This window comes from Pseudorasbora parva, chromosome 13 (assembly GCF_024679245.1).
Source record: "Pseudorasbora parva isolate DD20220531a chromosome 13, ASM2467924v1, whole genome shotgun sequence".
NCBI classification, from domain to species: Eukaryota; Metazoa; Chordata; class Actinopteri; order Cypriniformes; family Gobionidae; genus Pseudorasbora; species Pseudorasbora parva.
The window spans coordinates 6,604,430-6,619,246 of NC_090184.1; the positions used below are offsets into that span (position 1 = coordinate 6,604,430).

General features: G+C 39.8%; 1 protein-coding gene across 2 annotated transcripts in view; it reads right to left on the bottom strand.

The window, feature by feature from the left end:
- Positions 1 to 2,593: 2,593 nt before the first annotated feature.
- The window catches only part of kansl3 (KAT8 regulatory NSL complex subunit 3), a 49,062-nt gene continuing 36,838 nt past the window's right edge, over positions 2,594 to 14,817 (bottom strand). For both annotated transcript variants that reach the window (XM_067413048.1, XM_067413047.1), the window contains 2 exons: positions 14,463 to 14,575; positions 2,594 to 3,126 (listed from right to left, as the gene is read on the bottom strand). In XM_067413048.1, the coding sequence (XP_067269149.1) occupies positions 3,124 to 3,126; positions 14,463 to 14,575 (116 nt within the window). In that variant the 3' untranslated portion in view covers positions 2,594 to 3,123. The remainder of the gene's footprint in view (positions 3,127 to 14,462; positions 14,576 to 14,817) is intronic.

The window sequence follows — 14,817 nt, forward strand, 5'->3', positions numbered from 1 at the left end:
CCCATGAGCCCTCTAGGCAGACTGGAAAAGAAACAATGGCACTATTATATCATATCCGTTTAATTTAGTTATGAGGGACATGATGGTAAACCAGGACAGGTGGTTTTAATAGAAGCATCCCACGGGATTTTTGTGGACTGAAGACAAGAGATGGAAGGAACAGGGAATATGCAGGACATGAATGCAGGGAAGATTCTAGCGCGCACATACACACACACACACACACACACGCACACACACACTTCCATCTGAACATCTCCATTCAATTCATAATCAACTTAAGCACACTCTCACCCCTTGAGCAAGTAGGCAGACATCTAACAACTAAAGTCACCCAAAACACCCTAGCTACTATCAATAATACAAATTAAAAATATCTTGGCGGCTATCCTAGTAAACAGTTAGTTATGGCTTGAGTGAACGTAGCCAGCCGAGAAAGACAACGCATGTGTATAGAATGTATCAGTATATTGGATCCGTGCATTGTCTTAAAGTGACAGTGGTCTAATATTTGTGCTGCTGTTTGTAATGTTAATCAAATTAAAAAAAAAAGGACAAAGAAAAATCACTGCTCTTGACTGAATAACTTTAGGGATGAATCTGTTTAATTTATTTTACATTTGATTGTTTTTCTTTTCTCTATCTAAAAATTAATGTTACTTGTCTTTAAAGGTGCCCTAGAATGAGTTCTCTGATATCTACATAGAGGGTATGGGGCTTATTTAAGGGTAAAAACTGTCCAGATACGGTTTTACAGGTCCATTTACAACCCTAGAAATTGTCCCTCGGATGTAATGCTCTGTTTTTGCCTTATTTGGAAGGGTCATGAATATTAATGTTGAGCTCTGCTCTGATTGGCTTATTTCAGCAGCTCACACAAGTGCAGTTTTTAAGCAAAGCGGCTCGTGAGTCTTGACAGGACACAGACGGACTGAATGACACTTTAAGCAGAACATCTCAAATGGAGATTGATAAAATGCAGCTTACTTGTTTATTGGTGTTTTCAGATCATCCGCTCGCGTGCATATGGTTGCCAGATTGCACGTTTAGGTAAAACACCAGATAGTATACGTGTTCTTTTCACAGAAAAGCTCTGTTTGGGGGATTTAAATTACTGAAATCTGGCAACCGGAAGCACGCACACTCGAACGCTGCTCTTTTTCCCCCGACAAAACCAAAAACAGTGCTTATTGTTAAGTTTTTATTTTTTACACTACATTTAAGACTTGTCTTTTTTCGCCAACGATATTGCATGTTTATATAACGTTAGTCACAATGTAGGCTACGCAGTGACTGATGTACTCGGAAATACATCATATTCAGTTCTCAAAAATATAAATATATACAGTATTTTTTTACAAAATTAAAATACGCGTGAACGATCTGTAAGCAACTAAACTAATGTTGTATGACATACGTATCTACAGTTGTATTTTGTGATACTAAAATATTATCCTTTGTCATTAGACACACTATTTAGTTTTGTATGGTCCTTGGAGTTTCCTATTGTTACTGTACTAGCACCTTGCAACATCTAGACAATGCGGTCTCTCTAAGAAATGTACAATTTAATTGTTTAAACAGTCAATAAGTGGCTAAATTACTACTTACTGCTTGCAGGAATACAGTTGGAATTGCCCCTTTCTTCAGTTTAAGACGCTGAGCGAAGCTTGCTTGATATTGTCCCAGGTTAGAAAAACTGTCCACGATGAAATGGGCCGAGCAAATGAACGATTTTGAATTAAATGGTTGCGGTATCCGATTATAAACATAAACATGACATTTGCCTATTTTTCCCTGGTGTTTTTCATGCATGAGATTTACATATGAAGGAGGAGGCAATGGTGTTTGAGACTCACAGTGTGTGATGTCCATCTACTGAACTCTTATTATTTCACTATGGCGAGGTTAATTCAATCTTTCATTCTAAGGCACCTTTATTAATATTTTAAATTGATATTAGTCAGGCTTGTAGTTTTAGCTGTGGTATCAAAACTAAAATAGAGAATTGTGAATTTTTAGTTTTCAGATTAATTGCTGGAAAAAATATTTATGAAATTTTCATCAAGTCTCCATTGGCAGGTGTGACAAAAAGTTTGCTTTAGGCCCTGACTGCACATTCACATGAAATAGCTTAATTCTGCTTTGACAAACATTTTGATAACCTCTGGCCTGAAGCACCTGAACATCTGAGTAACTAACTATGAAGATAGGAACAACTCCTCATGTAATCAGTTTGAGTGCTTCACAATCATCTCATCTATTATTCCTCTTTCTAAAAACATCATGTTTTGAGGACATAAATCGCTGCGTTAATCAGCGTCTATCATTTCAAGCTTTTCAACCTCCACTGGTTTCCATCATTAGGGGCAATTAATGCAATCACCAATCAAAACAATTGTAAGTTAATCAGCTAGACACATTATCATCCCTGTTGGCATAATCATAACGGTTATTTGAAGGACAGCTATATGCTGTCATGAGGAAAGCCATGCAAAAAGGCATTTCATGATTGATGCATGAAAAACTTTTTTTTTTAAAAACTCTCACGTCATCTTTTAAACATGTTGAATTTATTATCCTTTTTTTTTGTCTCAGGCTCTTTATGGCTGTAAGGAAATAACGCTCAGGCTCTGCTGGGGTTTCGTGGAAAACATTTTAACAACAAACCTTTTTTTGTTGCAAAATCAACTGAATCAAATATTATTTACTGGCAAATCTCTTTTTCTTTGAAGTAGATGGCAAGAAAAAAGCCTGTAATATCCAAAGAACAATAACAGTGTTTGTGAAATTTCCTAATAAATATATTTTGAATTACTATATGAAAAAAATATATGAAACCAGGGGAAAACAAATAAAAAAATACAAAAGGAACTGCCGCAGAATAAGCAAAATAATACAAAGAGACAAAAGCATGAGTGTAAAGTCAGGTCTTCAGTCCACGTGTGCAAGACAGTGTCTATAGAGGGCGCTCTTGCAGGTTGTGAGGCAAATCGCCAGTCTTTGAGTCTTTTTGAGGGTTTAAATCCATTTGATTCCTCTGGGTTCATCTGTTTGTGCTGTTGGATTTCAGTGATGGCCATTTCAGCTTCACATTTCATCCATTTCAAGTTGAGCTTCTGGTCACTGCAAGATAAAATGTTGATTGAACACATGACCATAACGTAAAATACAATTCTCTACACTGAATTTTTTTTTGTTGGATTAACTTAAAAAAGTAAGTAACCTTGTTGCCTTAAAATTTTGAGTTTATTGAAATTAAAAATTTGAGTTGATACAATGAACGAAATTTGTTTAATAAATAGAACCTCAAAATATTATTGTATCTGAACCACATACAAAATGTGATAAATCATGAAAATAGCACTATTTGGCATGTTTCACTGCATCATCAGAAATAAAACACACACAATTACCCAATATGCTTACAAAATCGTTTAATTATATTTTAATTAAGGTTGTCGAATCTCAAAAAAATGTTCATTGTATTAACTCAAAATTTTAATTTCAATGAACTCAAAATTTTAAGGCAACCAGTTAACTTTTTTTCTAAATAATTTTTTACAGTGTAGCAGCGACTCTTTTCCAACGAATCTGATTTTCAAATAAATCTGTTCAGTGAATGATTCAATAGTTGCCTCTCAATCAGCACCCAAGCTCCTGAGCTTGGTTAATCAGTATATTGTGTACATGAATCCAGGCACTGGTAAGGACCCTGGTTAACTACACAATGGGACATGGATTCATCAATTTCCGGTGACATGACTATGTACAATTCTATAGCTTTTTATGCTGATTAAAGAGTTAGTTCAACCAAAAATTTCATAAAGAGGTCGTAAAACTAATCCATATGAATTGAGTGGTTTAGTCCAAATTTTCTGAAAAGAATTGATCGCTTTATATGATGAAAAGATTTAATCTACTGTATATAAATTGATCAGCAACAGAAGCTCAAACGAACATGCGTAACAAGAATGAACCTCATTGGTTCTTGCAGAAGCTAAACCGTGCTGTGTAACATGAGAATGAACCTCACTGGTTCTTGCTTTCAACATTGACACTATATGATAATCAAAATTTGCTGGATAACATCACAGTTTTCTCCAGAGCGACTGTACAGCCAAATCAAATTCTCTTGCATTATCTTCCTGTTAAGACTGTGAAGCTACTGTGAAACAATTGGACTTGTAAAAAGTGCTATATAAATAAAGGTGACTTGACTTGACTTGAGGAAGCTCCCTGTATCCCTGAAGATGGTAGGAACAAGCCAAGGGTGAGGAGTCGGGGTTGTGGAGTGATGCTGAAAACTGTCGAAGAATGTAGGTGAGTCAGCTGAGTATATATAGAGGCTTCCTCTCATGCTGATAGGATAGACGTGGTTATTGTTGATAAAGAGTTAATAGGATTGATTATTTGAACATGCTTCTCCAGAACTTTAATGAAACATCATTTCACAAGTTCACACATACAAATAAGTCATAAAGAATTAATGGAATGCATATTTGGTGTGCTGTCCGAAGAGTGGACTCCAAGCTCTGTATTTGTAGCAGCCAGAAAAAGATGTTGATACCCCCAGAAGTTGCAGAGCATGAAGCTGATGGTGTGCCAATCGAAGGGAGATGGTTAGTCACTGGATCGGGAGGGCTTCTTTTGTCATCGTCTGAGATTTTGATGGTCGTGGCATCAGAAGGGTGAGCCTCGCAGCTGGGGATCGTAGCACATGAGCGAGCTCCTATGGGGGCAGAGGCGATAGCACTGCTGGGGCAGAGGAAACAACTTGTGTTCCTAACTTGCTTACAACTACCTAATGAGCTAGTTGTACGAATAATTGGGCTCTTGCAGGAGTGGATGAGATAACACTGCTATGGCAGTGGAGCGAGTTTGGACGGAGTAATGGAGCTCCTTTGGGAGCCGAGTTGATGACACTGCTGTGGCAGTGGAGACAAGATATAATCAACTTGTTTTCCAACTAGCAGGTGAACCAGTTGGACGTAAAACTGAGCTCCAGCGGGAGTATGCAGTAAACACTGCTGCGGCAAGTTAAACGGAAAAGGAAACTCCTGCGAGAGCTAAGTTGGTAGCACTTTGGGTGGTGACACTGGGCTTCTGTTGGAGCAGAGGAGATAACATTGCTGCGGGAGTGAAAGCCAGTTGGATGGAGAAACGGAGGTTTTGTTGGAGCAGAGGAGATAACATTGCTGCGGGAGTGAAAGCCAGTTGGATGGAGAAACGCAGGTTTGGTTGGAGCAGAGGAGATAACATTGCTGCGGGAGTGAAAGCCAGTTGGATGGAGAAACGGAGGTTTGGTTGGAGCAGAGGGAGAGGAGACATGAGATGAAAGGGCAGACATGCGGGATGATGTGCATCCAAAGTTTAAGTGGCAGAGCAAAGAAAGTATAGAACAATATCTAGGAGGGTGGATAGACCAGAATTATGTTGTCAATTCTTTTCCTTGGAAAGTGATGCCTGGAAGTTAACTTTATCCAAGTTAATGCCCAGAAATTCAATGGACATGGCTGGACCCATGGTTTTGTCTTTCAGCGAAGACCTTTTGGACTGTGAGAAGATGCACAGCTATGATGGAGTCGGGCGGTGAAATGATTAGGAAATCCTCTAGCAAGTGAATTATATAGGGAATTGAGTAGCTTCATATGGCAAGTCATCTTGGGGCTGATTTTACAGCCAATGGTTAAACGGACAGCAAAGTATAACTTCCCGTGTATAACGTAACGACTCAGACGTGTAGTAGAAAACAACCGTAATTTATTATAGCAGCACAGACTGAATAAATGGTAGAAGGCGAGTGAAACAGAAAAAGCAAAAGTACGATGGAGTGATGTGATGGTCGCAGGATTCCTTCTTCGCAGATGATGAGATTGTGGATGATGGAGATGGGGAAGGAGCGAGAGCACACACCTCGAGGAGACACTGGAGAGTTGGGAGGTAAGTTATACACAAGGAAGGCACACATAGGAGAGGACCGGGGATAAGAGAACTTGAACTTGGAGAATACGTAGAATTGTCGTTTGTGAAAAATAATACTAATAAGCCGTCCTAGCTCGAAATGACACCAGACAATAATGACGCTTGAGGTGTGTGCTTAAATACTGTGACTGGATGAATAATTAATACTCCGGAGTAGGCATTCTTTGTGATTAGTTGGTGACAGAGCCTGGAATGTCATACATACGCAACATACGCCAAATAAATGCCATGAAACTGGGTGGCTGGGCATCACTATAAATGCAGAAGTGATGTCGACTTTGCCGAGCCAAGCCTCATGAGCCACGTCTTTAATTAAGGTTATAGCTTGGTCAATGTTGAGGTAATGAAGAGAAAATTCTTCAAGCGAGATTAGGCTGTTTATGCTTGGAAACAGGGAGTTGTGCGGGGCTGAGAGATTGATTATTAAGCGTTTTTACCTGAAAATTTGCTGGTAGCCAGTCCAATGGGGCTAATACGGAAAACTCTAAAAGGGGGAGTGTTAAAAGGACTGATCATAAAGCCTGATTCGATTTATTTTTTAACTAGAATATTAACTGTATAAGGCTCAGCGAGCGTGGACAGGAGAATCACATATGACATATGATACTTTGAGCGGGGAGACTTTTAACGCCATATTTGAAACCGTGCTTGAAACCAGACAGTAAAGTTAGTGTTAGGGTGGTGAGACAATTCAGTAGAATAACAAGAAATATTCACAGGAGTCGCCAGGTAATCTTTTTATAGGGCACATTGTGCGGGTATGAGCGTCACCACAATAGCTGCAAATGTGCAGGTAACAACAGCTCTGCCGTGAGCATCCTCCTCAGTTAAAGTAGTAGATTTTGTATGTGGCAGGGGAGAATTGAAGGGCTTATCAAGGGACAAGGGGTGGTGGAATGAGAAAAGGATCTGCAGACCTGCACAGGAGATGTTACGGAAGCCTAGGAACACTGTTGTGTAACTCTGTGTCAAAGGTGCCCCAGTAAGGGCACTGGTTCCTTTGGGCAACGCGGACAGTGCATTTGGCTGAGAACAGCTTATGGTAAGTGTAGAAGTGGGTACCTCCGTACAATGCGAGTTCTGCAGTTATCGCAAGATAATCCTGTGGGGAAGTGCAGCGGAAATGATTTCACTGTAACGGCTGAAAGCAAAAGAAAATTCGGAAAAGGAAAGAATGCGGGATGAATTAAGTGCTGTGTTTTTGAGGGTGACAGCAAAATCACTGCAGTTAATTTGGTTATTTGAGACAGAGGGAGGAAGTAAAGATAGAAGGAAAGAAACCTTTATGTCTGCACTTGTGAGGATCTGTGCTCTGAAGTTGCTGGCAATGGGGCGGTTCCATGGCTGTGATGTTCGGTGGGATGGGCATCGCCATTGCGGGACAAAAAGTAAAAGGATAATGGGTAAAGGCTTGGGGAAAGGTGTTAGGAGGAAGAAAGGCTGGGGCAGAGGCCACTTTCGGAGGCAACCTCACGCTTGGGTTGGCCCTAGGAAAGGGAGGAACGGGAAAAGGGGAGAAGTTGGGGATAAAAATAGGGGGTCTGGGCCTGCGTCGCTAGTGGAGGCAGCCTTGCACTAGAGTCTGATGGCAGGGCTGCAGGCCATGGACAAGAGAAAGGGTTGATAGCTGAGCCTGCAGAGGTGTATTCACACTGAATAGCAGCCTGTGTCGATGGAAGCTGGCATTGTGACGTGAGGCACAGCGCTGGAGAAAGCTGCTGCTGTGGCCTGATGCTCGCGGAAGAACCGGTCCTGCGAAGGAGGGAGAAAGTATTTTATGGGAGCATGAGTTTAGGGCCTTGTGATTATTCGATCTGTTCGCAGCTGTGGAAGGTGGAGTGGATTTTGAAGATGGGAAAGCTGCTTGGAGTTAAACATACAGGTTGTACAGTTGTGTTTTGTTCATCCTCCTAGAAAAATGAACGCCAGCGTTGATTAGCACTTGTCTTAACCCCAACAATGTCCATTTTTCTATTGCCGGAATCATGGGTTGTGCTGAGGTTTAGAGGGATGCTGGAGACGGTGGTGGATGTCTTCATGGTGGAGACGAAGCCTCGGGGTACGGGAGGTGGTGCAGCTGGGCTGAGGACCACACGCTGTTGCTGGAGGTTTGGTTGAAGTGTCCTGTTGAGCATGGGTGCTCCTTGCTTCAGTGGGATGCAGCAGAGTTTCCTAGGCAACGTCACTAGACAGAAAAAGTTAAATCTCTGTGTGGCGAGGTGGATGAGCGAGAGACATGGGAGGAGCGAGCGAGTACATGGCGTGAGTGCAAATGACTGTCACCTGCAAACCACACCGGTCTCGAGTCCTCTCATGAGGGAGCTCGAAGGTATATATAAAGACGAGCGACTCCAGTGAAGGACGAGAGAGGAGCAGGGGTCCGTTCTTTTTACCTCGCTTAATACTTCTGAGATGATTTGAAAGATCCCAGGGCCCGTATTTATCAAACATCTTAGAATTACTCACAAGAACACTGCTAAGAATTGACTTAAAAGTAAAAAAAAATTATTGGCTCAAAGCTGCGCTTAAAAGTTAGTTATCAAGCATCCCAATCATACTTTAAGTAAAGTGTAAGACTCAATCTTAAGTGTCAGTCTCAGAGTTGATTTACAACACTTTGCTGTGTCACAAACGGGATTTTGGATGATGTCATAGGCATGAACCAATCACTGAGTAGATGTCCTTATTTAAGAATATTCTCAGAAAAATTCACATTGAATGGTGAATTTCCTAAGAGGAGTTTACATTCAATACACATTTGACAATAAAGAGTTTTCAAGAGAATACATTATAATATACACATTTTAAATGAAAGATAAGCATGTTTTCATCCATGTCTTAATTAAAAAATTTAAACTAGTGTGCTGTTAACTGACCTGCCTATAGCCTATTATAATCAGCCACCATGGGTTCCAAAAGAAAACCGAAATGGCAGGAGGAAGAAGCAATCGCTACTGCTTGCTGAATTTCTTGAACAGAATTTTTTTTATTTATTTATAAAACCCAACAATAACCAGCGCTGAAAAAGATGATGTCTGCTCTGTCCAAACGATACCTTTTGATTAACTGCTCGTTGTCAAACATTTCGAACACATTCTCCCTCTATTAAAAAATTTGGGCACGTATCTGTCTCCTCAGCGCCATCACAAGCCCCTACTGGCAACTCCTAACCACTTGAGAGACCTCTCGAGCTGTCTTAAATAACTGGGAGAGTAAGAGTGATTCTTAGCTCTTAGAAATTTGATAACTTGCTTTTATACTTAAGTTTGAAAGTAGGAGTAAATTTCATGAATTCTCAGCACTTAAGACTAAAATAGCACTTTGAGAAGCTTGATAAATACGGGCCCAGATCTTCTAATCATGATAACTGATCTCTGGCTAATTTGCAGATTGGATTAAAAGGTCTGTATAAATTTATCTAAGATCACTGCGCATTCCTGCGTTCACTGAAGAAGGCAGATGCATCGATACTCAAAACCACGATCAGCAATGCAGCGATTGGCTGGCCTCAAGACAAAGTAATGACATCATATAATTAAATTAAGCCACCTGGCAAAAAACTTGATTTCTGGACCTTTATAAGGAAACAGCCAACTGACCAAACCAATATAAAAGTTATAGGCTAATAGATAAATGATAAATGTTTTTTAACATGATTCCCAATGATTTATATTAATGATTTTATAGTATTTGTACACCTTTACATTTTTATTTCAATGTTGTAATTAGCAATTCATTACATTTTTGAAATCAATTTGAAGTAGATTTTATTACGTGACAGTATTAATTAAAGTTTCTTAAGGGTCTAAAAGTTTCTTCATCAAGCCATCCCATAATATCCATCATCACTCAAATGAATGCACGGCTCAGAGTAACATTACTGCATGTGTGTAAGACTCCAATACAACTATAAAGTTGTATTGGATGCGGATAGGATAGACGTGGTAATTGCTGATGAGGATTGATTATTTGAACGTGCTCCTCCCTAACTTTGTTAATAAAACATCATTCATGATTGTTAACAGAGCGAACATTCCAGTGCACTGAAATGGTTTTGCAATTGAGATGTCCCTTTAATTGGAGACTCCCTGATCAGTGCCCTGACAACTGAAAAGCTGACTTAAGGTCCTTTCACACCGGACGCGTAACGAAAAAGCGTAATGAATAAGTGAATATTTTGCATGCGAATATTTTGCGTCAAAACCATTCACATCAGCCGCGACATGAATTTGCGACGTTTCAGAGCTCCAACATTCAAAAACATTTGCGGCGACAGCTGAGAAAACACAGGCACTTCATCATTCAGTGAAGACGAGCTTTTCGTTTTATTTAAAGGACCGAGAAGAAGGTTTTGGGTGCAGCCAGTCTTAAAGAACAGAGAGTCTGAAGGGGAGGATGCTAATCTTGTACAGGAGCTAAAACTTTATCGTGGCCGGTTCAGCACTTACTTTATAAAGTCTGTGGGACAATTTGAGGATCTCCTCCAGCGGCAGCTTTGTCTCAGTTTGACGAGACAAACCGCGCACTTCAGGGAATCAATCGATCCGAGCATGTTTCCAGTCGAGTCACAATGTAAATATTTCAGTGCCACAGACGTACTGATGGCAACACGTTCACTTTCCATAATCGCGGACACAATGTTCAGAAAAAAAATCAACTATTTATAAAAGGTTATAAGTTATTGCTGTCTGTAGCATACAGTGGGCAAACAGCTTACAGTTGTAATCTCATGAGAAATGCCATGCCTGGCAAAGGTTAAAGCTACACTGTGTAACTTTTTTAGTTTATTCTTAGCTAAAATCACTTAGTTCTTTCAAAAATATATGTGCTCATTAATGTATATTTACTTCTTTCAAGTAATAAAGTATTCTCGTAATTTTATAATATACCATTGAAAATACATAAGTGTTGAGGGTTCGGATGGCAGTCGCCATGTTGCTCCTCCATCTTGAAAGTACATTTGCCAAAGAGGGACATACCCGTAAATTCAAGCTTCGCTTTTCGCGTTTTTACACTCGATGGCACTGTGTCGAATGTGAAGAGGAGGATTGCTTGAGGCTGCTATATGATGATGGAGGATCACTCTTAAAGGGGGGGTGAAATGCTGTTTCATGCATACTGATCTTTTTACACTGTTAAAGACTTGGAATCCCATACTAAACATAGACAAAGTTTCAAAAGTTAAGGTGGACGTTTGATGGGAGTATTTCTTTGTCAAAAATACTACTTCCGGTTAGTCATAAGTTTCGGCAAGTTTTTTGAGATCATGCGTTACCATTGACGTTAGTGGGGGCGGAATTTCCTTGTATGGGCCTTACGGACAATTCTACCGGAAGCGCGTGAGAGAGAGCGAAAGCAACAGGCTACGCCCATCAAAGCGCTGGCTTGTAGGATGCTAAACAGGTGATATAACCAGTAGCTACTGACTTACCCACTGATAGGCCGGCGGTCGATCTGTATTAGCACTTTCCTCACGCGACGGGCGAATCACTTTCCTCACAGAGCGACTCACTTTCCTCACGCGGCAGGCGAATCACTTTCCTCACTGAGCGAATCACTTTCCTCACCGAGCGACTCACTTTCCTCACGCGGCGGGCGAATCACTTTCCTCACTGAGCGAATCACTTTCCTCACAGAGCGAATCACTTTCCTCACAGAGCGACTCACTTTCCTCACGCGGCGGGCGAATCACTTTCCTCACTGAGCGAATCACTTTCCTCACTGAGCGAATCACTTTCCTCACAGAGCGACTCACTTTCCTCACTGCAGCGCGCTGCTGCACACGTCATTATTTAGCTCCACTCACACGACACGCCCCCACCCGCTCGGCTTTTTTCGGAAAGACTCGGAACAGCGCATCTTTCTTATATAATTATAAAAAAAATAAAGACTTTTCGGAGATATGCAGGATGCAATGCTACTCTATAGGTACTCAAGATTGACATGACACTGACTGAAACTGAGTGTTTCACCCCCCCTTTAAGCCCCTTTCACACTGCACGTCGGACCCGCAATATTCCCGGAACATTGCCGGGTCGCCTTCTGTGTGAAAGCAACCACGTCCCGGCATTGATTACCGAATTCGACTCGGGTCGGGGACCTAGTAACATTGCGGAATATGTATCAGAGTCGCCAAGGAAGCGGAAAAGAGAATTAAGACGGCAACGCAACGGGCAAATCAACAAGACAAAAGTAAATATGGGAGTGGCCTTTCCAAGATGGAAAGAGCTCATGAGGAGAAACAATTTTAAAAAGAACGCTGGCGTTGCCTGCTTTCTTTTCGACAGGTAATATTAATTCAGCCTATTTGTGTATATTGGAAGTTTTATTGTTGCTTGGCTAATTATATCATGGTGTGCTGTGCATAACACTAGAACGACGTCTAGGATAGTTTTCCTCGCGTCAATGATGAAAAAGTATTGTTTACCTTATAACATAAATCCGTGTTCTATGACGGATAACATTAGATTAATATTTTAATTGCATTATAATCTGTTTGCCTTACGCTAGGGATGTCGTACAATATACAGAATAACGATAGCACTGATAAAAGTTACTTTACTAAGATTAGCTTGCATTCGTCTGGGAACCTGATAACTGATGTTAGCAATGAACTGGTTAAAAATAACGAAAACGTAAAACTATTATTCATTTTACAAAGATTAATTTGATCATAGATCATTTGGTAAATTAAATAACTGCAAATTATAATAGTTTTCAAAAATTACCTCATCACTTGAGTTGACGCAACACTCACCGAAGAGGTCGAACTGAAAGCCATGACTAAATCGGCCACCGTAGGAGTTGAAACGAAATCGAAATTGAGAGGAGCAGAATCTATTATTCACTGGATGGTCATATACCTTTTCACCACTAGATGGGAGAAAATATCACACAGTGTAGCTTTAAAGTTGACTGAATAGCTCATGACATCAACTGGACATTTCGTCACCTTTGTTTCCTTTTATGTGATTGGTTGAAGCCGTTTTTGTCGCCGCTAGAGTAAAAAAAAAAAATCGTCATCGAAACGAAAAAAATAAATGTTGTTTTTTCGCCTCAGCACATTCACGTTTGGTGTGGAAGTGCTTATTACACAAACAGCTGATCGGAGAAAAAAAAACATTGCGCGAATTATTCGCACGTCAAAATCGCGTCCAGTGTGACAGGGCCTTAAGACGCGTACCAAATGTCTTGCTCACTAAAAACAGGATTGTTTTGTTCCTGAATGTTTGTTTTTTATTTAAATGACTTGATTTAAATGAGTTGTCGTCACCTACTGGTGTAAAAATACAATTTGCAGAATGAGATACTGAAAAAAGTTCACTAATGTTTTAAAAAATCTTGTATGATCACCAAGGCTGCATTTATTTGATCAAAATGCAGTAAAAATGGGAATATCATGAAATATTATTATAATTTAAAATAACTATTTTTATATATTTTAAAATGTAATTTACGCATGTGATGTAAAGATGAATTTTCAGCATTATTACTCTAGGTGACACATTCAGAAATCATTCTAATATGCTGATTTGTGGTTCAAGCAACATTTTTTATAATCAGTGTTGAAAAAAAAAATCTTTGATGAAAAAGAATCTTTGATGAACAGAGAGTTCAAAAGAACAGCATTTGTTTGGTATTTTGTAACATCATAAATGTCTGTCACTTTTGATCAATTAAATTAATCCTTGTTGAATAAAAAGGATTAATTAAAAAAAAAAACTCTTCCTCCTCTATTTCTCTTTTCTTCTTTCCTTTTCTGTTTTTTGCTACTCTGAGTAGGCTAGTATACAAATCTTGGTATTTAGGGCACGTTTTGCGTTTCTTTGCCTCTTCTTGACGGATCGCTTCCTGTACTCCTGAGTTGTAAGTCGCTTTGGATAAAAGCGTCTGCTAAATGCATAAATGTAAATGTAAATGTAAAAATATATTTCTGACACCCAAACCTTTGCACTCTTGCTCATGTGATGTTGCTTAAATACACAGTGAAACATCCTCTAAAGTTTTAAGTGGTCAGACACAATTATCCAATAGTGTTTTTTATGAATCATAAGTATTACCAATACCTAAGTGATCCAGATCCAAAATGACAAGCATATAATTATGCTCTTCAGAGTGATTAGGCAAATAATTACACTTCATCCCTCTGCGTGGTCAATGAGACGGTTACTACAGCAACACTAATTGCTCACATTGCACAGCACTAAAGGCGCTGATCGAACTGTGTGGGCTGCGAGTAAACATCATTTAACACAACAAGTTAGCTTTGAAAAGAAAACCTAAATGGACTAATCAATGTTAATGAAAATTCTAAATGACTTTGATGAGCTCTTCTAATTTGTTGAGCGCTAGATAAAGCAAAGGGAGGTTTAAAGCCAACTGTTCTGTTTCGGCTCTGGAACTTCAAGCTAATCAAATGAAGCAACAGACAGGATTTTGATTCGTAAACTAGAATTTGGTGACTGCGGGTCACACACCTGGTGGTCAGGTGCGCCGTGAGAGGGCGCTGTCGCCCCCGTGTGGCTGAGAGCGGGAAATCTGCTGGGCTGACCTCGCAACGTCACTGTGATGGTGGTAGGAGCTTTCAGCCCTGCGGACGACACACACATTACAGGCATGTCCTACTTAAAAAAAATAAGACAGAAATATATTTACCTTTTCTTTTCCCTAAAAATTATTATCACAAGTTGTTTGGAAACATATGTATCGTGGAATATTTAAATACAAATCATTAGGTGATGGAGGCATATCTATTATACATGCAAACATGTTATTCTGTGTTACTTATTCATAAAAATGTAATACAACCTGTTATGTTTTGTCCATAATTTA